Below are 23062 nucleotides of genomic sequence, written 5' to 3' on the forward strand. Positions count from 1 at the left end.
ACTGAACCAAGGCATTAAGTTCTTTGGTAAGCACTGGAGGTTCTTCCTCCAAAGGTTTTGTACCAAACATCTTGGCATTCATCTTCATGAGAGCTCCTAGGTACCGAGTAACTTGCTTTTCCCTAGTGTCCTCATCCTCATCCGAGGATGAGTAGTCATCAGAACTCATGCATTACAGGAGTGCATGTAAGGGTACCTCTATGGTGTCTATATGAGCCTTGGATTCCTTTAATTCTTGGATAAAAATTTCTGCAGTAGATGCTGAACACTCAGTAGGTTTGCCATTACTGGCGTTCAACGCCAGTTCTGGTGGTTCTTTGGGCATCCCTTCACTGGCATTCAACGCCAATTTCTTTGTCAAGTTGGGCGTTGAACGCCCAGCCAGTGCTCCCTGGCTGGCGTTCAACGACAGATTCCCTGCCTGTTTGGGCGTTGAACGCCCAGTGAGAGCTTCCTCATTGGCGTTCAACGCCAGCTTTGATGCCTGTTTGGGTGTTGAATGCCCAGTGAGGTATTCCTGACTGGCGTTCAATGCCAGCTTATGTGCCAGCTTGGGCGTTGAACGCCCAGTGAGGTCTTCCTCAGTGGCATTCAATGCCATATTAGTTTCTCCAGATTCGGCCTCATCCTCTATGGTGATGGCCTTGCACTCTTCTCTTGGGTTTACTTTAGTGTTACTAGGAAGAGTGTTAGAAGGAGTCTCAGGGATTCTCTTGCTCAGTTGACCAACTTGTACCTCCAAATTTCTGATGGAGGACATTGTTTCAGTTATGAAACTGTGAGTGGTCTTAGAGAGGTTGGAGACTATAGTGACTAAGTTAGAAAGGCTCTGCTTAGGGATCTCCATATTCCCTTGAGAATATGGGAATGGTGGTCTGTTGTTGAACCTGTTTTGGTTCTTCCCACCTTGATTGTTGTTGAAGCCTTGCTGAGGCTTTTGTTGATCCTTCCATGAAAGGTTAGGATGATTTCTCCATGAGGGATTGTGGGTATTTTCATAGGGTTCTACCATGTAATTCACCTCCTCCATGGTGGGTTGATCAGGATCATAAGCTTCTATTTCAGAGGAAGCTTCTTGAGTGCTGTCAGTTGCAGCTTGCATTCCAGTAAAATGTTGAGATATCATATTTACCTACTGGGTCAAGATCTTGTTCTGAGCCAATATGGCATTCAGAGTGTCAACTTCAATAATTCCTTTCTTCTGAGGGTCCCCACTGTTAATAGAATTTCTCTCAGAGGTGTACATGAATTGGTTGTTTACAACCATCTCAATGAGTTCTCTTGCCTCTTCAGGCGTTTTTTTCAAGTAGAGTGATCCACCTGCAGCACTGTCTAATGATATTTTGGACATCTCAGACAGACCATCATAGAAGATACCTAGGATAGACCATTTTGAGAGCATGTCAGGAGGACACCTCCTGATTAGTTGCTTGTATCTTTCCCAAGCTTCATAGAAGGATTCACCTTCTTTTTGTCTGAAGGTTTGAACATCCACTCTGATTTTGCTCATCTTTTGAGGAGGAAAGAATTTGGCCAAGAAAGCATTGATCAATTTCTCTCAAGATCCTAGGCTCTCTTTAGGTTGAGAATCCAACCATATCTTAGCTCTGTCTCTAACAGCAAAGGGAAAGAGCATAAGTCTGTAGACCTCAGAATCCACTCCATTGGTCTTGACAGTGTCACAGATTTGCAAGAATTTCGACAGGAATTGATGTGGATCTTTCAGTGGAAGTTCATGGAACTTGAAATTCTGTTGCAGAAGAGAGACTAACTGAGGCTTAAGCTCAAAGTTGTTAGCTCCAATGGCAAGTATAGAGATACTGCTGCCATAAAAATCAGAGGTAGGCATGGTGAAAGCACCAAGAACCTTTCTTGCCTCTCCTTCATGATTAGGCTTGGCTGCCATGTTGTCAGCTTCTTGTTCAAAATTTTTTGAGAGGTTTCTTCCGGAGTGTTGTACTTTAGCTTGTCGAAAACGCCTCTTTAGAGTTTTCTCAGGTTCAGGATCAGAATCAAAGAGAAGTTCTTTGTCTCTGTTCTTGGTCATAAACAAGAAGAAAGAATACAAGAAGAGAAGAAGAAAAAGATTCTCTATGCCAGAGTATAAAGGTCCTTTGTTAGAAGGAGATAGATCAAGAAGAGAAGAAAAGAATATATCCTTTAATAAAGGTAATTTCGAGAATTAATAGAGAAAGAAAGTGAGATATTTTCAAAAATAGAGAAGGCAAAAGAGAAGAAGTTTTCGAAAAAAAGAGAGAGAAAGTAGTTAAGAGATTTTGAAAAAGAAGAGAAAAAATAAAATAGAAAGAGAATAAGATAAAGCATGTAACTAATTAATAATAAAAGAGAGAATAGAATTAAAATATTTTTATTTTTATTTTATTTATTAATTAAATTAGAAAATAGAATCTACTTAATTAAAAAAATTTGAAAATTAAATGATGAATTTCGAAAATAGAAGAGAGAGAAGTAGATGAGAATTTTTGAAAATAGGAGAGAGAAGAATTAGTTAGGAAGTTTTGAAAAAGAAGAAAGAGAAAACAACTAACTAATTAAGAAAGATTTGAAAACAAGATAAGATAGAATATTAGAAAATATTTGAATTTAAAATTTAAAATTTGAAAAGATAAGATAGAAGTTAAAAAGATTTGAAAAAGATTTGATTTTGAAAATTGAAATTAGAAAAGATAAGATAGGAATTTGAAAAGATTTGAAAAAGATTTGAAAGAGATAAGATTTTGAAATTTGAAATTCGAAATTTTAAAATTTGAATTTTGAAATTGAATTTTTAAAATTTGAATTTGAAATAAGACAAGATAAGATTTTTTGAATTTTAAAGAAAGATAGAAAGATAAGATAGTATTTTGAAAGAGATATGATTTTTAAAAATTAAATCTTGACTTGACTAACAAGAAAACACTTAATTTAAAATTTTTTAAATCAAATAGCAATAATTTCGAAAATTGTAGTTAAAGATAAGAAAAGATATTTTATTGTTTTGATTTTTGAATTTAATGAAGAAAGAGAAAAACAACTAAATGACACAAAACTTAAAATTTTTAGATCTAAGACACCTAGAATTCGAAAATTGCAAAGAAAAACACAAAGAGGCACCAAACTAAAAAATTTTAAGATCAAAATAAAAAGAAAAACAAGAACACTTTGAAGATCAAGATGAACACCAAGAACAAAACTTAAGGAATTTCAAAGAAAACAAGAACATGCAAAGGACACCAAACTTAAAGATTGACACAAGACTCAAACAAAAGACACTTTTTTTTTGAAAATTTTTGGAAAAATACTCAAGAAATTTGAAAAAGACTCAAACAAAAGCAAAGATTAAAGAAAAGAAAAGGTTTTTGAAAATTTTTTTATTTTTTTATTTTTTCGAAAAAAAGTAAGAAAATAAAAGACTCTAACAAAATTAAAGACAATACCTAATCTAAGCAACAAGATAATCCGTTAGTTGTCAAAACTCGAACAATCCCCGATAACGGCGCCACAAACTTGGTGCGCGGAATTACACTTCGCACAACTGAACCAGCAAGTGCACTGGATAGTCCAAGTAATACCTGAGTGAGTTAGGGTCGATCCCACGAGGATTGTGATTTGAAGCAAGTTATGGTTATCTTGTAGATCTTAGTCAAGCGGATAGAAAAGTTGTTTGTTTGTTAAAAAGTGCATAAAAAGAAAATAAATAAAACGTTACTTAGTTGATGGTAAAAGTAATGATAAGAAGATGGTTAAGGCTTAGAGATGCTTTGTTCTTCTGGATCAATCTGGTCTTATTATCTTCTTCAACTGTGAGTGATTTCTTCTATGGCAGGCTGTATGTGATCAACGCCTTTCTTGAGAGGTTGCCAATACTCCTCCAGATCTGAACCCCAGGGTTAGTGCGGATCCAGTCTGATTGAGGGTTAAGCTCCTGTAGTCCATTCTGCTTAGTGATCTTACTCAAAACGCCACAAACAAGGTCGAATCTTCTGGATCAGAGAATGCTGCGCCTTTGGTTCTAGCCTCTACCACAAAGACTCTAATCTCCCCATACCTCGGCTGAACTGGTGTCTCGAGAAGTCTCCAACGAAGTCATGGATTAGCCATCTAAGAGATGTATAATCAAGCTAGTGGTTCATCATTGTCCGATGAAAGACTCACTCTGAACCCATGTAGAATAAGATAACCTTATGCCAGTTCAACGCATTCATAAGGATGAAGAACGAAGATACATCTTAGAATAGAGAATCAGACACGAATTGAAATAGAACAATAGTACTTTATTAATCCATAAAACTCAGCAAAGCTCCTCCCCTCAACCTAGGAGGTTTTGAAACTCATATTGATAGAAAATACAATGACAAACATGTAAAGTGTCAAAAGGTCTCCAAGATCTCCTAAAATATGTAAAAGTTCTCAAATAAATATTAAGCTAATGACTAAGAATTACATAAGAAGGGTAAGACAGTCTTTTAGTGCTAAAATCCACTTCTGGGGCCCACTTGGTGAGTGTTTGAGCTAAGATTGATTGAGATCCACATGCTAGGAGGCCTCTAGGGCATTGAACACTGGCTAGGGGGTCTTTTATGGGCGTTGGATGCTGGTCTCTTCTCCCTTGGGCGTTGGACGCCAGAACAGGGTAGGAATTTGGCATTGAATGCCAGTTTTGGGCCTTCAATTCTGAAGCAAAGTATCAACTATTATATATTACTAGAAAGCTCTGGATGTTAGCTTTCCATAGCCGTTGAGAATGCTTCATTTGGACTTCTGTAGCTCCAGGAAAGCTCTTTCGAGTGCAAGAAGGTCAGATCCTAACAGCATCTGCAACACTTTCTCTGTCTCTGAATCAGACTTTTGCTCCATCTCCTCAATTTCTGCCAGAAAATACCTGAAATTGCATAAAAATACCAAAACTCAAAGTAGAATCCAAAAATGTGAATTTTGCACTAAGACCTATGAAAACTTAATAAAACTTAAACAAAACATACTAAAAACTATATGAAAATGATGCCAAAAAGCATATAAAATATCTGTTCATCAGTCCACACCTATTTTCCCTTATCATTTCCTTGGTAGTGGTCTTCCTCTCGATAATCATTTTGGCCATGTGGGTATTGTGGTGCACAGCTACTCCTCTTGAAGCCTTGACCCCTCAATGCGAAATCCCTGTCATGGTCCTTCTCGTAGAATTTCTGACGACCATCCTTTGTCATTAAGGCCTCCCTTGAGCACTCTTCTACAATCCTACTCTTGTTCACTAGCTCAGAGAACCTTCTAATCTCCAACGGAGCCACAGCAATCATGATGTTCTCCTTGAGCTCTCCTTGGTACTTAATGCATTTTTAGCTTTCATAGGACTCAGGGGTACCCTGACACACCCTTGAAAACCTACAGAGCTCCTCGAGCTTGCTGGTGTATTCAGCTACAGACATGAATCCCTTGCTTTAACTGCATGAGCTACAACTGCCTGGCCCCCTCACTGACTTTGGAAAATACTTCTTGTAGAAAGCAGTTTGAAACAACGTCCACGAAATATCCACATTCTATTGCTGTAGCAATCAACACTCTCCTTGCCATAAATGTTGAGCTTCTCCCTCCGGTTGGTATGCTGCAAACTCCTTGCCGCAAACTCCATGAATTGATTATCCGGAACATGCTGAGTTTTTAACATACGGTCCATAGCTTGGAACCAATTGTCTACTTCAGTAGGATTTGTTGATCTCTTAAAATTTGGTAGGTTAACTTTCAGAAAAGCAACTAACGTCATCGGGACTCCATCTCCCAAATTATTCCCAGTTCCTTTGTCATTTACAGCTGGTTGTCCTATCCTTTCCATAGCTTGAGTCTTTGCAGTAGCACTCGCTTGCATTGAGTTAGCTAGGTCAGTCATCGCCGTTATAAATTCAGTGTGGTTATAAGCTGGCAAATTATCCTCACCCTCTCTTTGAGTATGTGACCGACCTTGTCCACAAGTTGCCATTTGGGGTCCTATCCACACCAAATAATTGATATCAAGGTGATTAGCCTCAATACCTCAAGCTTGGTGCTTCAATTATCCCAAAAAGGTACTCACAAACAAGCATGCTATGCATATCAAGCAGATATCCTAAATAACATGGAAGGAAAACAACCCAGAGTATGCAATGAAGTATAATCGGTCCACCCCTCAGGCTCACGAGAACGAACCGCTCTGATACCATAATGTAATACCCTATCACGCTTAGCTTTACCCTATAGCTATAAAACAAAGGCGATAAAAAGCATCACGACAAGTCTAAAAGATCATAACATAATATATAATCAAGGAGTATTAAGACTAGAAGCCTAATGAAAGAAATAGAAGATCAAAGAAGAACTCAGGAGTACAAAACGCGAAGCGTTCACACACAATAGCTAAAGCACGTTGGCATGAAAAGAACGAAATATATAAAACCTTGCACAAGGCTCCAAGATATACAAGGCAATTTATATAAGATAAACAAGGTATATATATGTACAATAACCAAAAGGGAACTAGCCGCAGCCCGCAGAGTTTAGGCCGACTAGTTAAACAAGATACAATAGAGTTTTTGATAAAAATATATACATCTTGTCTCAAAAAGTTTAAACCTCTAAGGTATCAAAGTATAGTAATCAAAAGGTGAGAGCTACTATAACAAAATACACAAAAGATAAAACTCCAGCCATCCTCCACTCTGTCACCATCTGCCAACTTACTGAGGTAGGTTGCAACTTACATTTGAAAAACAACAACAATATATGGTATGAGAACCGGGGTTTTCAGTATAGTAACAATGCCCAATAGATAAGATATAAGGTTCCGGAAAGCCAAAGGCAATCCTAGAACTTTACAAGCATAATATTTCAACTTATAACGTCTTAAAACCCATAAAAGGTTACCTAACTTAAGGGATCTCTACTCTAACAATCACCGCTGTCCCACAGCTTATGCCAACCTATCCTACATGTAACTCCATCGCCACTGCCTACCAAGCTTCCTCAATTCCATTAGAAAACACAAGTAAATGCAAGCAAATAACAGACAAGTAGGTTACATGTACAACAGATAACACAAGTAGCATTTAGGCATGTTATACAATTAGGCAAAAAGCAAATAAACAATCCAAACAATCACATAAGAATGCATATGATGAATTCCTGCCCTATTGGCCATGAGCTCACGTGTCGGTTACGTTTCCAGAACCCAAAACATCTGATAGCTAACCCAGATATCGTCTCTCTGTTTTACTTCGACTCTCTTGGGATATAGTATCTGCCACACTCTTAGGATATAGTGCCCGACATATTACACTCACAGAGAGGGAACTACAAACAAGCGGGATTTCACCACCATCCTTACTCGGGTTTTAACCACAAGTCAAACTGTAAGTGTGATAATACTACCGTCTTTGCCAAACACAATTCAATCCCACATTCTAAACTAAATTCCCTATTTCACTTAAATTCATCACCAATTTCACTTTTCTTCATTCTTAGTAGTAATCATCATCGACCATCATCATCTCTCAATATCATTGTTACCCTTATCATGCCTCAAAGCCACAACCTCGACAAGTGGGATTAACCACCGTCCTTGCCAGGTACATCACAACTTATCAACAACAATGCATCATAATCTGCTACTCATATAAGCTATCACCCTTCATATTCAATAGGCTCACCAACCTCAATCTTTCACAAATTGTCATTAGCTTTCATATTCTCACTTTACCATCAACATGCCACTCCACCAATCCACTCTAATTATTCCATCCACAGTACGTTACGAACCTAAGTCACCGTCTCTAAACTCATAACAGAAAATACCCTTTTTTAATTCTCCCAAAGCATTCTCACTCGTTCCAAAGCCTAAACACTAGCTAGGGGATCTTAAATAAGCATTACGGAGGTTTAAAAGGCTAGAGGAATGTTTAAAAACACAAAAATATAACTTTTACAAAATAGGGTGGTGATGCGTACGCATGCCATCCTTCGCGTATGCATGATGTTAAAAACGACAATGTCGCATGCACGAGTATAAAGGACAGCAACGTTTGCTCACGCATGCGTGCCACCTGCCGCATACACGAGTGTTCAAAATTATCATTTTTACGTACACGAGAATATTGGATAGAGCGATAAACTCGCATATGCATGACATCTCCATGCGCACAAATGCAAATTTTTCCTAAAAGCTGTTTTGCTGTAGAATTTAGATTTTTACACCAAATTTCAAACGCGTACAACTTTTTTGTTAAAAATTATTTTTCTTCTATTCTTCGAATGGCATAAACTACACGGACCCAATTTTCATTCAAATTAAGTTTCACAAAATTTGAGAATCTGGGAACGAAGTTATGGCCGGTGAAATTTGGTTTAAATGTTTGTACTAAATTTGCCAAAATCTTCTAGTTCCAAAACTCTCTAACCAAAACACAATTTTACCATACCAATATCAATACTATATACTTCTACATATTATCAAATACTTTTTAATCATTTTCCAACCATCCAAATCTAATTTACCTTGCATCTCACACAAATCACCCTTATCCTTCATTACCAACAATTTTCACATTTCCACACATCAATCATAATCAAAATCAGAATTTATCATCAATCATCATCAAAATCTATAATTATCATTATTTCATAGCTTCACAACATAATTTATTCATATAACTCGTATCCATGCTCAACCATAACCCATTTCCAATCTTCAACAATAATAAATCATACACACAATTCACACTTATATTAGGGCTACTAGCCTAAGTTTCACACAATATTACATATTATCTAGCGAAAACCAAAACCATATCTTGGCCGATTCCCTCCAAGCACAAAATACCACAAAACCTCTTCCTTAAAAGCATCCAAGCCTCCAAACCAAATCAACAAAGCTCAGCCACCAAAAGCTCAAATTGCCAATTCAACTCCAAACCAACATGAATTTCAAGCTAGTTCATACAAATTATCACAATCAATACTAGAGTTCACAAATTTAATAAACTACAAGGGTTCAGAGTTTTCTTACCTTATTCATCGATGATTGGGGCAAAACCCAACAATAACCCAATGCTAGATAACACCTAAACAACCAAAATCACAAAATTTTCTCAATAACTAAACCCAAAATCAAGAAAATGTATAAAGGGAAGAACTGGGCAAGAAATACAAAGTTTCATACCACTTTGTTTAGTTAGAATCGAAGAGCTTGATGAGAGTTTTGCATGGCCAAAAACGGCACGCCAATCGGAGCTCCAAAAAGAAAAACTATGGTTGATAGAAGAAGGTAATGAATAGTAAACCTTTCTCTTCTCTCCTTCACTATCTCAGTGCCCCTTTTCTTTCTTTGGTGGTGAAATAAGGCTAAATGTCTCATTATAAGGTTTATATATGTTGGGCTTGGTTGAGTTTTGGTTCGTTTTGGCTCAATCTCGGGCCAAAACCTTTAAAATAGGAGTCCAGTTTTCTATCCTAAATAGTTTTAACTTCTCTAAATATAAAATTCAACTTCTTAAATTTATTCACTCATTAATTAATTCTTCTCGCTCACAATGCCGGACCAATTTAAGCCGGTACGTGCTCTTTCGCGGTAAATTAGATTTTTATACTAAATTCTATTTTCTCCGTTAAATTTTTTAATCTAATATTTTACTATTTCTAACCTATTATGAACAATTATATTATTATTTTATTTTATCTTAATTAAGCAGTAAATTAAATTTTCGATTCTTACAAACAGCTCATCTAATTCAACATCTAATTATTCTTCAAGGCATAGAGACATTACATGCTTTAAATGTAGATTAGGCCATTATGCTTTAGATTGCACAAATAAAAGGACAATGGTCATAAAAGAGAATGATGTGTTCTTAAAATCAGTAGATGAATACTCATATGAGTGTGAAGACTTGCCACATTTAGAAGATGCTATGGATGATGAAGATATAATTGACTATGTTGTTAATGTAGAGACTCTTGTTATTAGGCGAATTTTATAAAAACCAAACAGAAACCAGTGGATCATACCAAACAAAAAATCGCCGGATTTTTCAAAATTAGGCCAAATCTGTGTAATTCTCATAATCATCCTCAACACTGTCCATAAAAAAATTCCCCCAAGAAAAAGAACATAACTCAGTCTCAAATAATACAGAAAATACAGTGAAAAGGAAGAGAAAAATGAAATAAGAAGAGAAGAAAAGCGGAGTAGAAGGAGGAGGAGGAAGGCGGCAATGACAGGTCCGATCTGGAACGGTGCGACAACATGGTGGATCCGAACGGCACAGGAATGTAGTAATGTACGGTTTTAGAATTGCATAGCGTGACGATCTCAGTTTTGGAATGACGCTGCACAACGAAGGTGGTGCTAGATGGCGAAGGTTGTGACCACATTTTTGAAAACCAGACTGGTCATCGAACCACTCTAGTAACTGGTTCACTAGTTTACTAATCTAATCGATTCAATTATGGTCCAATCAAAACAACCGTTTTATAAGAAATAATAAATAAATTATAAATAAACACTCTAAAACCTAATTATAGGAGGAATGACTCTGGCTTTCTTTTTTGGATCACCTTCAACCACTTTCTTATTAGATGGTAGTTGACTCGAAATATGTTGTTCTTTTTGCGCTATTACTTTATCAATTGCATCCTCTATCTCATCAACACCCTCTTCACTAAAGCTCACTTTTCTTTTTCTTTTGTTGTTTTGAATTTCTTTCAATAAGTTTTTCATCTATTTTCTATATCATACAGAACTTTAGGATATTTTTTAAGATCTCCAGTTATCTTTGATGCCAAGTGTTTCTTCATTCTGTGAATTCTGCCTCCTCCAAAACTTTGTAGACAAAATAAGCATTAATATTGTAGCTTTCCATTCACTACTTGTAAAGAAACATATTTTCAAGCCGGATCTATTTTTTTCCGTATATTTGAAGAAGCTTGTGACTGACTATCATTAGAATTAGAAGCATTAAGATTAGCCACATCATTCCAAATGGAAGGATTAGAAGCCAAATTATTAGCCACTGAAGTATTATTATTAGCAAATACTTCTTGGTTGATATTGTTATCCATAACTGAAATCAATAAATCATCAACACAGTCACAATCTAAGTACAATAAAATCACAAAATAGCAAAAAATAATGCAACAAGTCAACAACAAATCACTAATCAATAATCACAAGACATTCAATAATCAATAATTAGTAAATTAAAATAATAAAATCACAATACATAAAATAGCAACATGATAGAACCAAAGCTAATCAATAATCACAATTCACAACACATTCAATAATCAATAATCAATAATCAGTAAATTAAAATAATAAAATTACAATACAGTGATACACAAAACAGTAGCATAGCAAAACCAACGCTAATCAATAAGTAATTGTTCACCAAAAATTAAAAACACAACCACAAGCTTTGAACCACAAAGAATAAAAAAGTACAAATAAAAAAATGAAGAACAAGTGAGGAACAAGCGACCAAGCTACTGACCTTCGAAGACGATGCCGACAGACCGTTGATTGAAGGACGACGCCGACCAGACAACGATGAGAAGATGCAGACAACGACGATTAGATGAAGAAGACAGAAGGGCTGAGAGCTCGCAGAAGAAGAGAGCATGGGATGGAGACTTGGGACAGTCACTACTAGAAAAAGGGCTTTTTCGGACAAAAATTTCAAACAAAATTTATTCCGTCTGAATGACTTTTTCATTTCGGACAAATTTGAGACAAATGTTGAACAATTTTTGGTGGAGACATTGGAATAATATATTCTGTCCTAAATTTGTCTAAATTTTGTCCCAAATTTTGGCGCCAAATTTTTTCTGGATGGCGCCAAAATTTTCATACAGATTAGCAACACATTTTGGACAAAAACTATAATTCGTCCATATTCCATCTGAATATGCGCTATAACTTCAGACGAATTTGGGACGAATTTTGAAAAATGTTAATTTTATCCCAAATTTGTCTATAATTAGTCTTAAATGCTTTTACTATAGCTAACATTTCGAAGTAGCTAAATTTTTTCCCACAAATTTGGGACGAAAATAATATTATTTGTAAATTCTATTTAAAAGTGCATCAGTTTTTAAACGAATTTCAAATATTTGTTGAAAAATTTTAACATTTAGTATAAAAATATTATTTATATTTTAAATTAGTCTATTATTTTTTAATTTATTTTTTTAATTATTTACGTTATAATAATTTAAAATTTAATTTTGTAACAAATTTAAGAAAAAGTGTATCTAAAAGAATCACATATATAAAATTTTAAAAATAAATTATATCCAATCTTCTAAAAAAATATTACAAATAATAAATAATAATAAAAAAATCACGTAAAATAAAAAAATCATATACTTTTACATATAAGATTAAGGTATATTGAAAATTAAAAAAAAAATACAAATGAATACATTTTATAGTGCACTTTATCATACTATTCAGTTTGATCTTCGTCCTCATTGTTCTCGTCCTCGTCTTCATCTTCATCCTCATCCTCATCTTCATTCTCGTCCTCGTCCTCGTCCTCATCTCCAAGTGTCTCATCATCAACATCATCATCATCATCATCATCATCATCATATCTTGTACTATTGGTATCCAATAAATCAATAATAGTGTCAATATCATTTGAGATATGATTGTTAGATTGATTTGTGGCATCTTCTTGATATAAAAAATAAAATTAATTTCAAATATTAATTTTATTAAATATTTATCTTTTCAGATTATTATATAACAAAGATTTAAGAACATAATTTAATTTAAATATTTTAAAACTATTATTAGATATAATTTTTTTAAAATACCTATCTTTTAGATATCAATATTCTACTCTATAACTTATTGAATATATTTTTGTTGTAATTTTATTTTTTTTAATTTGATATTAAAAATTAGATATAATTTTAATTTTAAAAAATTTGCTATACATAGTTATTTCAATGCCACTTATTAAATTTCACTTTGCGCCAACAATAAAAATTTTATCAAAACCGCCTTATAGTTCAGGGGATTAGTTTTTGAGTGCCTTCTCCCAGTCCCTCGTATTATAGCTATTTAGGTTATCTTGTCAAAAATCAAACCTTGTTTCAGAACTTTCTTTTGGTTTCACTGTTTCCTTGTTAGTTCTTCATCTCCTTCTCCCTCCTTCTGCGTGCTCTGCCTCCGGACTGTGGTTGTCGCTCGTGCTTTGCGCTCCTTCTGCGTGCTCTGCCTCTGTCTGTGTGTTGTCACTCGTGCTCTGCCTCCTGTCTCTGGTCTCAGACATCCACCACTCCAACCTCCAATCTCGCACCTCAAACCACCTCCACCATCATCAATCACACTCCCACGTACCAGCCTTCACTTGCGAACAACCGCTCCGCCTCCTGCATGTGTTTGCCTCCGCCGGTCTCAGAACCTGCGCCCCTGCCAGCCTCAGACACCACCCCTTCGCTTGATTGTTCGTGCCTCTTCTTCTTTTTGTGCGTCTTCTGCAAGGTTCTAATTTTTGTGAGTAGTATTTCTTTCTCAGCTTTGTTCATTGATAATTTCCTTTCTTCATTGTTAATTTGATTGTTAAGGGAAGCTTTATGTTAGATATAAAACATTAGATATTTTCGTTGAACATATAAAATTGTATTGGTAGGGCTGTAGTTTTGATATGTTTGCATAACATGTTGCCTTAGAGATAAGAAATGCAATTGAAAACAGAACTGAGATAGATGACTCTATACAGTTCACTAAGTGGAAAGAAAAGAACATTTATAAAATGCCTTTGAGTGGCGAACATAAGCAAAACAATACTGATTTCAAAATTCAAGATTCAAACAGTCAACAAGACAATTATAGGTAGGTTAATTAATGCCTCCTTGTTAATGCTATAAACACTTTGACCAATCACAATGTGTATATGTAGGATGCATAGTAAATAAATACAAGAAAACATTAATTTTATGAAGATGGGTAACTATAGGATCTTTATCAGACCTATCCTTTGACTCCTCAATCCCACTAGGGCTAGTAAAATCTTCTAATTGTGATATTCGTGGCTTCTTTGAACATGAACTATTATTACTCCTGTTGGCTTTTGCTGATTTTCGTTGTAATGGTACACCTTCTAGTCTTGCACTATCTACAGGACAACTTTTGCCAATAACACCGGACAGATTCTTGGATAACTCCTCACCCTTGATGAGAGAAGGAAACTAAGCATTGGTTTTCATACTTATAACATATGGTGTGACAACACTGGCTGGATAAAATCATGTAACAACCAGTATGTTAAAAGGTTAATAGGACTCAAATTAATAGGTTATACCAAAAATATATTATAATACCATCTGATTAGTTTCTCTTTATTTTTCTTAACATCTAAAATTAAGTTTTAAAAAAAGGTATAAGAATAACAAACATCTAAAACGATTAATATTAAAAATAAAAAAAAGTGTGCTTCAATGCATCGGCTTTAGTATGTGTTTCATTACTCACCCGGGGAGGTACGGTGCTCTAACCTTGCAGCTTTGGGCCATTGCTATTACCAATAGTAAGGAAAATACCACTACAACACTAATGTTTTTCGCAAAAGCCATAGATTTGTGTCTATCAAAGAATATAATAAATCTAGCTTTTGTTAAAATGGCTTTTATCATATATAACCTTTTGATTGTATCCTTTGTATGGCTTCTTTTTAGGAAAGCAGGAGTCAGTAACAAGCTACACGCACACATATTTTAGTGAAGACTACGGCATAATCATGCATTCTAATAAAGAAATGAGTAAAAAGGTATTTATGACTGGAATTTTATTGCAAAAACACCTAGCGTTTTATTATGTGATTATTTGATGTAATTGACTTTGGTTTTTTACTATGAATTATAATTGTTGTTGGCATTATTGTGATTATAGTTTAATGGTTGGATTTACTTTGAGTATGTCTGTGTTGCGATTATTGTTTTGGTTGAATTGAGTGCTTGTAAATGAATCATGTTGCTGCCTTGTTAGAATTGGTAATGAAAAACTAGGAGAAAATTATTGAGTTAGAATGATATTACTAAGTGTGTGTTTGGATTAGAGTTGATCAAACTTGAGTTTGAATGGAAGTGATTTTGTACCATCAAGTTTTAGATAGAAGTGAGTTTGTGCCAGTATGATTTATGTTTGGCAATTCTATACTAAAATTGATTTTGATAGAATGAAATTGTTTGGATCATATTAGTTAAAATCACTTTTAGATAGATAATTAGTTAATTACTAAAAAAATATAATATTAAATTATAATATTATTTTTTAGTATATTTAATTTTTTTATACTTCTTTTAGTATATTTTTTTATATAATATTATTTATAAAATTCTATTTTAGTTTGTTATAATTTTTTTAATAAAAATTAATATTTATTATATAAAATAATATATTTTAGTACCTTTTATGAGTACTCTCAGTAATCTTATTTTGTTTATTGTTTTGTATTCTAATTTTTTACTAATTATGTTTTTATTATTATTTATGATTTATTTTTTATTTAATTTATTGAAAAAAACTAAAAATTGAAAAAAATTTAAAATATTTGAAATCACTTGAAACAAATATGAAAATTCTTTTGGAAAAAACCAATAATGATCATCTAAGGTGAACTCATGTTGAAGTGAACGCAGAAGCAACAATTTTTTGCTTCCAGTAAACGCGCTTTTAAGCTGCAAAATCACTTCTGCATTTAGAGGAGAAAGATTGCCAAACATAAAAAGCAGCGTTCAAAGAACTTCAACGCACTTTTATCCTCTCAAACGGGTTTGCCAAACACACCCTAAGTAGTAACATGAATAGTGATCAATTAATTTCTAGTATTTTCTGTTTCCACCTTTCACACAATCTGCTCCTTTCACAAATATAGTATTATCCTTGCTATGAACTTCTTAAAATGCTCATGTGTACATATATATTAGTAGTTTAGTACTAAAACATAGTAGCACTTTATTTTACATCCTCATTGATTATTTTGGCAGCTAAGTATTATTTTACATTGTTATTTTTTTAATTCTTTCGATGATGTACATGTTACTGAAATTTAAATGCAATGTCTTACTAATCTTATAAATCTTTTGTTGTTTTAGATGTCAGGTTCTAAAAAAAATAAAAAACACTTGTCAATTAAAGTACAAAAATCTGTTAATAAGGAGGTGATTAGTGCACACAAAACTAAGCTTTCACACCCTAAACCTACAAAATTATGAGCTCCAGTTCCTTCACATGTATCTAAAAAGCCTTCAGCATTACCACCCTCTTCTTCGCAGCCACCACAAAACTTCAAGAGAAATTTACTATCTTTCCATGCCGATCATACACCATCACCATCACCATCACCAACTGAATCACCATACTGTTCACCTATCCAACCTCAATCATTTGATAATGCTCCTAATAATGAACGAAATTTACATCATGCTCACTCATCGGATGAAAATCATCAAGATGAATATCTTACTCAAGAAGGTGAACCTGTCACTCAAGAAGGGCTCTTGAAAATAGTGCCTTTTGGCAATGAGTAAGTACAACAACCACTTTTGTGTTTTAACGTTCTCTCTATATTGTTTTTATTGTGAATACATGTGTAATTACTCATTATTTGAACTTCTTATAGGTTTAATCCATGTACTGCTGTTCGTCATGTAACAAATGCCATTAAAAGCAAATTTTCAGAATTCTGCCCTTCCTGGGGACATGCCAGTGAGCAAATGTGAGACTTGTGGTTTACTGAATTTAAGGTAAGTATTTATTATCATTTTTTTTTGTTATTTTGATATTATACATAGTGGGTAATTCAATGTATATGTTTGTTTTATTTTATAGAAAAATTGTATGTGGGAACCTCAACACAATGCAAGAATTCGTCAAATTTTTGAGATTAAAGGGAGTGCTCGATTAAGATCGTTGATGAATCAGGAGAGAAGCAATTATTCAAAAGACCCTAACCATGTACCAAAATATATTCCTGAACCCCTTTGGCGTCAACTATTACATTATTTTGCTACAGATTCGAAATTTAAGAACTGGTCAGCAGCAAATACTGTGAATCGAGCATCAAATGCTGGAAGTTCCATGCATACTGGTGGTTCCATATCTATGGGTGAACATGCACGCAGAATGGTAAGATAAAAATAGTTTTTTTTAGTCTTGTTCTTATTATGTGCAATGTTTTCTTATTCTTTTTTCTTTCCTATCGATTAAAACTGTTATATTATAGGAGAAAGCTACGGGAGTAAAACCTTCTCTAGAAGAGGTTTATACTAAATGCCACACCAAAAAAGACAAAAGTTGGATTGATGAAAGATCTGAGAAAATCATTGTATGTGATGCTAATTTGTTCTTCTTTTTATTTTTTTTAAATGCTAATTTTCACTATATGTTAGTATTTGTTCATGACATATTTAGTTGCGATTAACATGAATTGATTTTGTAGGGTGAATTCAAAAAGCGAAAGACAGAACTTTCTCAAGTAGCTTTATCCTTGGATAATGAGCGAGATGTTGAGGCATCTAAGGAAGGCCTAGATATACCATATGATTATACTGTTTGGAACGAAGTTGTGACAAGGGGAAAAAAGAAAGCTGCTTTTGGTTTAGGTTCTTTTGGTTTAGATCTCTCTTCAAAGTTGGATTCCAGAAATTGTTCAGAGACATCCAAAGACAATCTAAATATTGAGCAAGAACTTCACATGTGGAAAGAAAAGGCAAAGGAGCAAGAAATTATCAATGAAGAGCAAAAGGTTAAGTTGAAAGATGCTGAGCACAAGTTAAAAGATCAAGGACGTCAACTAAAAGTTCAACAGAAAAGAATTGGTTCTACTGAAAAGACAATTCATGCTTTGTATAAAAAGTTGAATCTCCCACTTCCTTCAACCTTGTCTGATCCTGCGGAAGATGAGCTCGGGACAGGCTCTAGTGATGATAACATGAGTGATTGATATTTGAAGTATATATTTTTTCTGATTTAGATTAAGGAATTTTTAGGTGAATTAGTTAGTACATTTTATTTTATTCATGATATTTGACATTTTTAAAGGCTTTCTTTGTTTTAGTTTAAGTATTTATTTCTTATTTTAGTTTGATTATATTTATGGACAAAAGTATTTTAATAATAAATAATTTTTTAACTCTTTTATGGTAATTAACTTTTTCATGATTTTATTATGTGTTTAGAATTTGGATGATGTAATATGAAAAAAATGATTATGATGGTCTTAATATAAAAAGCAAATCGAATACAATTTATTTTCTAAAATATTTATCTATTAAATAGCAAATTATTTTGTATGAAAATTATTTGAAATATTATATTAAATTTGTAGAAAAATTGTGCGAAAATAATTTTTTATTTTGTATGAAATTTGTTTCAAATACGTAAATTCTTTTAAATTAAATTTGTCTGAAATTTAATTGAAAAGAAATATTTAATTTGTCTAAAATTTGTTCGAAAAAAATTTGTTATATTTGACTAAATTCGTTAGAAATTTGTCTGAAATAAAGTATATTTTTGTTTGAAATTTGTCTAAAAATTAATATTTTTATGTTTGAAATTTGTCTGAAATACGTTGTTTTTATGTTGGCTAATCTGTCTGAAATTCGTCTAAAATACATCATAATAATTAGAAATCTAGCAGATAAATGGCTATTCCTGTCACAAAATCGTCTGAAAAAAATTTCGGACGAAATTTCGGACAAAATTTAAATTAGCAACAAGGCTTTTTGGGACAAAAAAAATTCGTCCCAAATTTGTTTGAAAAAAAATTTGTCTGTAATTTGTTCGAAATTTATTTCAATTTCGTCTCAAAATTCGTCCGAAAAAACCCTATTTCTAGTAGTGAGTGGCTACACCGGCGGATGGTGGCTGAGCTTGAGGGACGGATGGTGGCAATGGATCGACGGACCGACGATGGCAATAGCTAGGGTTGGAGAAGGGGGAGTGATTCAATTATGTAGTTTGAGTGAGAGAGTGAGATGTGAAGACTTGGTTAGTATTGTATTTTTAATTTGTGTATTTTTAAAAGTTTATATTAGATTATATTTATATTTATGTGTATTAATTTATAGTTTTATATATCTTTTATTATAATTCAGTTATTTTGGTTAAACTACAATTGAACCAGTCGAACCTTTAAATAATTAAATCAACAATTAGAGTGGTTCAATAATTGATTCGATTTTCAAAATCTTGATTTTTGTGCAAAATAGAGTGATATGAAAAGTGTTAGTTTAGGTAAAAGAACATTGGTGTTAGTGAGATTTAGAGAGTCATTACTATTTAAAATTGAAACTTACCATAAACTACCTAGTGTCTTTAATTCACTTTTGTATGATTTTAGAGATGTTTTTTTAGATGAGATGCTATCACGTTTACCTCCATTAAGAGACATTAAACGCAAAATTGACCTTATTCCTGGAGTGAGCATTCCCAATTGACCAGCTTATAGAAACAACCCCAAAAAAATAAAGGAGTTACAAATACAAGAAGATGAGCTCTTGGCTAAAGGCTTTGTGAGAAAAAGTATGAGTTCTCGTGCTGTTTCAGTACTTTTAGTGCCCAAAAAGGATGAATCATGGATGATGTATGTTTACTGCAGAATTGTAAATAAGATTACAGTAAAGTATTGGTATCCTATTTCTAGATTTGATGATATGTTTGATGAATTGCATATATCTAGTATTTTTACTAAGATAGCTTTAAAGAGTGGTTATCATAAAAGAAAAAAAAAGAATGAAACTTGGTGATGAGTAAAAAATAGCTTTCAAAACTAAATATGAATTGTATGAGTAGTTAATTATACTATTTGGATTAACTATAATGCACCTAGTACTTTCACGTGATTAATGAATCATGTTTTGAGAGAGTTTTTGAAAAAATTTGTAGTTGTTTATTTTGATTATATAATTATTTATAATAAATATCTTGATAATCATGTTTTTCATGTTAGAGTTATTTTAGAGGTACTTAGAAAGAAAAAGTTGTATGATAACCTAAAGAAATGCTCATTTTATTTGAGTAGAGCGGTTTTCTTGATAAGTTCTAAGAGAATTGAGGAAGATAAAGAAAAGATGAAGGCAATTAAAAAATGTCCCACACCTAAGAGTTTTTTTATGTTAAAAGTTTTCATGGTGCGGTTGGTTTTTGTAAGTTTGTGAAAGATTTTTTCATTATTATTGTACCTTTAACCAAAATCATCAAGAAAAATGTACATTTTAAATAGAAAAAAGAATAAGAAATTGCTTTTAGCACTTTGAAAAATTTCTTGTATTTTGCAACCATTCTTGTTTTACTAGATTTTTTTAAGACTTTTAAAATAGAATGTGATGCCTCTAGCATTAGTATAGGTGCTGTTTTGATGTAAAAAAATGAGCAGTAATTTATTTCAGTGAGAAGTTGAATGGAGCTCGTCTCAAGTATTCAACTTATGATAAAAAAAATTATATACCTTGGTGAGAGCTTTAAAAGTTTGGAAATATTACTTGTTGCCTAAGAATTTGTGGTGCATACTGACAATAAATCTTTAAAGCACTTAAAAATCCAAGAAAAGTTTAATAACAGACATGTAAAGTAGGTAGAATTTCTTGAATCTTTTTAATATGTGATTGTCGATAAGGAAGGTATTGAGAATGTGGTTACTGACGCATTATTCAGGAGGTGTTCCTTAATCACTACCCTTACTTCTAAGTAGTTAGATTTTGAGGGTATAAATGATTTGTATGTAACTAATTCTGATTTTGTCTCTCTATATGTTATATATGAAAATGGAGCAAATAATAAATTCTATAAGCATGATGATTTTCTTTTTAGAGAACATAAGATTTGTGTGCCTACTTTAAAAAATTGCTTATTAATGAATCACATAGTCTAATGGATAACATTGCAGTTCAAAAGAATTTAGATGTTTTTACTGAGTATTTTTATTGGTCCCATATATATAGAAATGTTAAAAAAATTTGTTCTAGATTTGTTGCATATATGCAAGCTAATTTAAATTCTTACCACATAGGTTGCATATTCCTTTACTTATTCCTACTCATTCTTTTATTGATATTTCTATGAATTTTATGCTTGGATTATCTAGAACTAAGAAAGGTAAAGATAATATCTTTATTGTTGTGTATAGGTTTAGCAAAATGACACATTTTATTTCATGTTATAAAACTGATGCTGCCACACACATTGCTGATTTATTCTTTAAAGAAGTTGTTCGTTTGCATGGTGTCTTTAGGTCCATTGTATTTGACCATAATGTTGAATTTTTTAGCCATTTTCGGAGGGTCTTATGGGATAAGTTAGGAACTAAGTTTTTATATTTTACTACTTGTCACTTACAAACTAATGGACAAACTGAGATGGTTAATAAGACATTAGAAACATTATTCCTTATTGTGGTAGGTAAGAATTTAAAGACTTGGGAAGACTGCTTGTCATTTATTGAGTTTGCTTATAATCATTTTATGCATCTCTCAACTGGTTATTCTCTTTTCGAAATTGTATATGATTTTAACTCTAACTATTTTGGATTTAACGCCTTTACTTTTGAGTGATCTTGTTAATTTAGATGGAGAGAGCAACGCTGAAAAAGTTAAAGCAATACATGAGAATGCTTGTGATATGATTGAAAGGAAGAACAATACCATGATTGAAAGGGTAAATAAGGGTCGAAAGCATATAGTCTTTGAATCAAGAGATTAGGTTTAGAATCATTTGAGGAAGGAAATATTTTCTACTCAAACAAAGGAAGTCTAAACTTGATGCTAGAGGAGATGGTCCATTTCAAGTTCTAGAAAAAATCAATGATAATGCCTACAAGATTGATCCATCAGATGTGTATAATATTTCAACTACTTTCATATTTCTAATATTTCTTTTTTTGATGTGGATAGAGATTTGAGGACTAATCTTTTGAGGAAGAAGGAAATGATACATGCTCGGAAGGATAATATGAATATCTAAAGACAAAGGGGTAAAATAGAGATTTTACACTTCTAAAAGGTAGGGGTGACAGATGGTCTAGCCTGGCCCATCCCACCAAAAGCTCGCCAATTGACAGCCTAGCCGTCCCCACCCCACCTAACAGTAGATTGATGGGTTAGCGGGCTAAACCCGCCAAATCTCTCTCTCTCTCTCTCTCTCTCTCTCTCTCTCTCTCTCTCTCTCTCTCTCTCTCTCTCTCTCTCTCTCTCTCTCTCTATTATTAAACAATTAAATATTAAACATATAAAATTTCACAAACATTTCAATAAACTTATAATTTCTAAAGATATAAAAACAAATATAATTTCTAAATGGTTTAATTATCCTATTGGTCCCTATAATTTCACCAAATTTTTAATTAGGTCCATATATCTTTTTTTTTTCTTTTCAATTGAGTCCCTATACCATATTAGATTTGGTGACTAAGTATTTGTCATGACAAAAATGTTGAAATTGACAGAATATTCTGTTAAAATATACAAAATATTCAATCAAGTATTAGACATATTTGTTTGGTTTAACAGAATATTCCGTTAGTTCTAGCATTTTTGTCACGGCAGGGACTTAATTACAAAATCTGATATGACATAGGGAGTCAATCAAAAAGAAAAAAAATAGGGACCTAATTGAAAATTCAATAAAACTATAGGGACCGACAAAGTAATTCAAACCTTTCTAAATTCACAAATACTAAAATTTTAATAATTCTAAATATCTAATAAACATAGTCTCAACTAATTTTTAAAAAAAAAAATAATGAAACCAACATTATCCAAAGCAAAACAAACATTATTCAAAACATATAATTAAACATTGTCCAAGTCTCTAATCAATCACACATAGTCCAAATTATAACTTAAAGTAAAATAAACAAACATTCTAAATACAAACACAAAAGTAACATTTCAAATTTAATTATCATTATAAAGCCAAAAGCCCACCCACCGCACCGAAAGCCGCCAAAACCCATGGATAGGCGGTACGTATTAGGCGGGCTTTTTTATTATAGCGGTCTCAAATTTTTAGCCCGTTTTACCTTTTTTGGTGAGT

The 23062-nt window shown here is 33.0% G+C and overlaps 1 protein-coding gene and 1 non-coding gene across 2 annotated transcripts; both read left to right on the top strand.

The window, feature by feature from the left end:
* Nucleotides 1-1395: 1395 nt before the first annotated feature.
* Nucleotides 1396-1504, top strand: LOC148570684 (small nucleolar RNA R71). Its single transcript, XR_015907993.1, has one exon. It is a non-coding gene; the product is annotated as a small nucleolar RNA R71 (small nucleolar RNA).
* A 15366-nt stretch (nt 1505-16870) lies between these two features.
* On the top strand, nt 16871-17975 carry LOC148570685 (uncharacterized). The gene is made up of 3 exons (XM_088507928.1): nt 16871-17158; nt 17256-17357; nt 17472-17975. Exons 1-3 carry the CDS (start codon nt 16871-16873, stop codon nt 17973-17975), a joined length of 894 nt encoding a protein of 297 aa, XP_088364054.1.
* The last annotated feature ends 5087 nt before the right edge of the window (nt 17976-23062 follow it).

This window comes from Arachis ipaensis, chromosome B3 (assembly GCF_059453495.1).
Source record: "Arachis ipaensis isolate K30076 ecotype BB chromosome B3, ASM5945349v1, whole genome shotgun sequence".
NCBI lineage: Eukaryota > Viridiplantae > Streptophyta > Magnoliopsida > Fabales > Fabaceae > Arachis > Arachis ipaensis.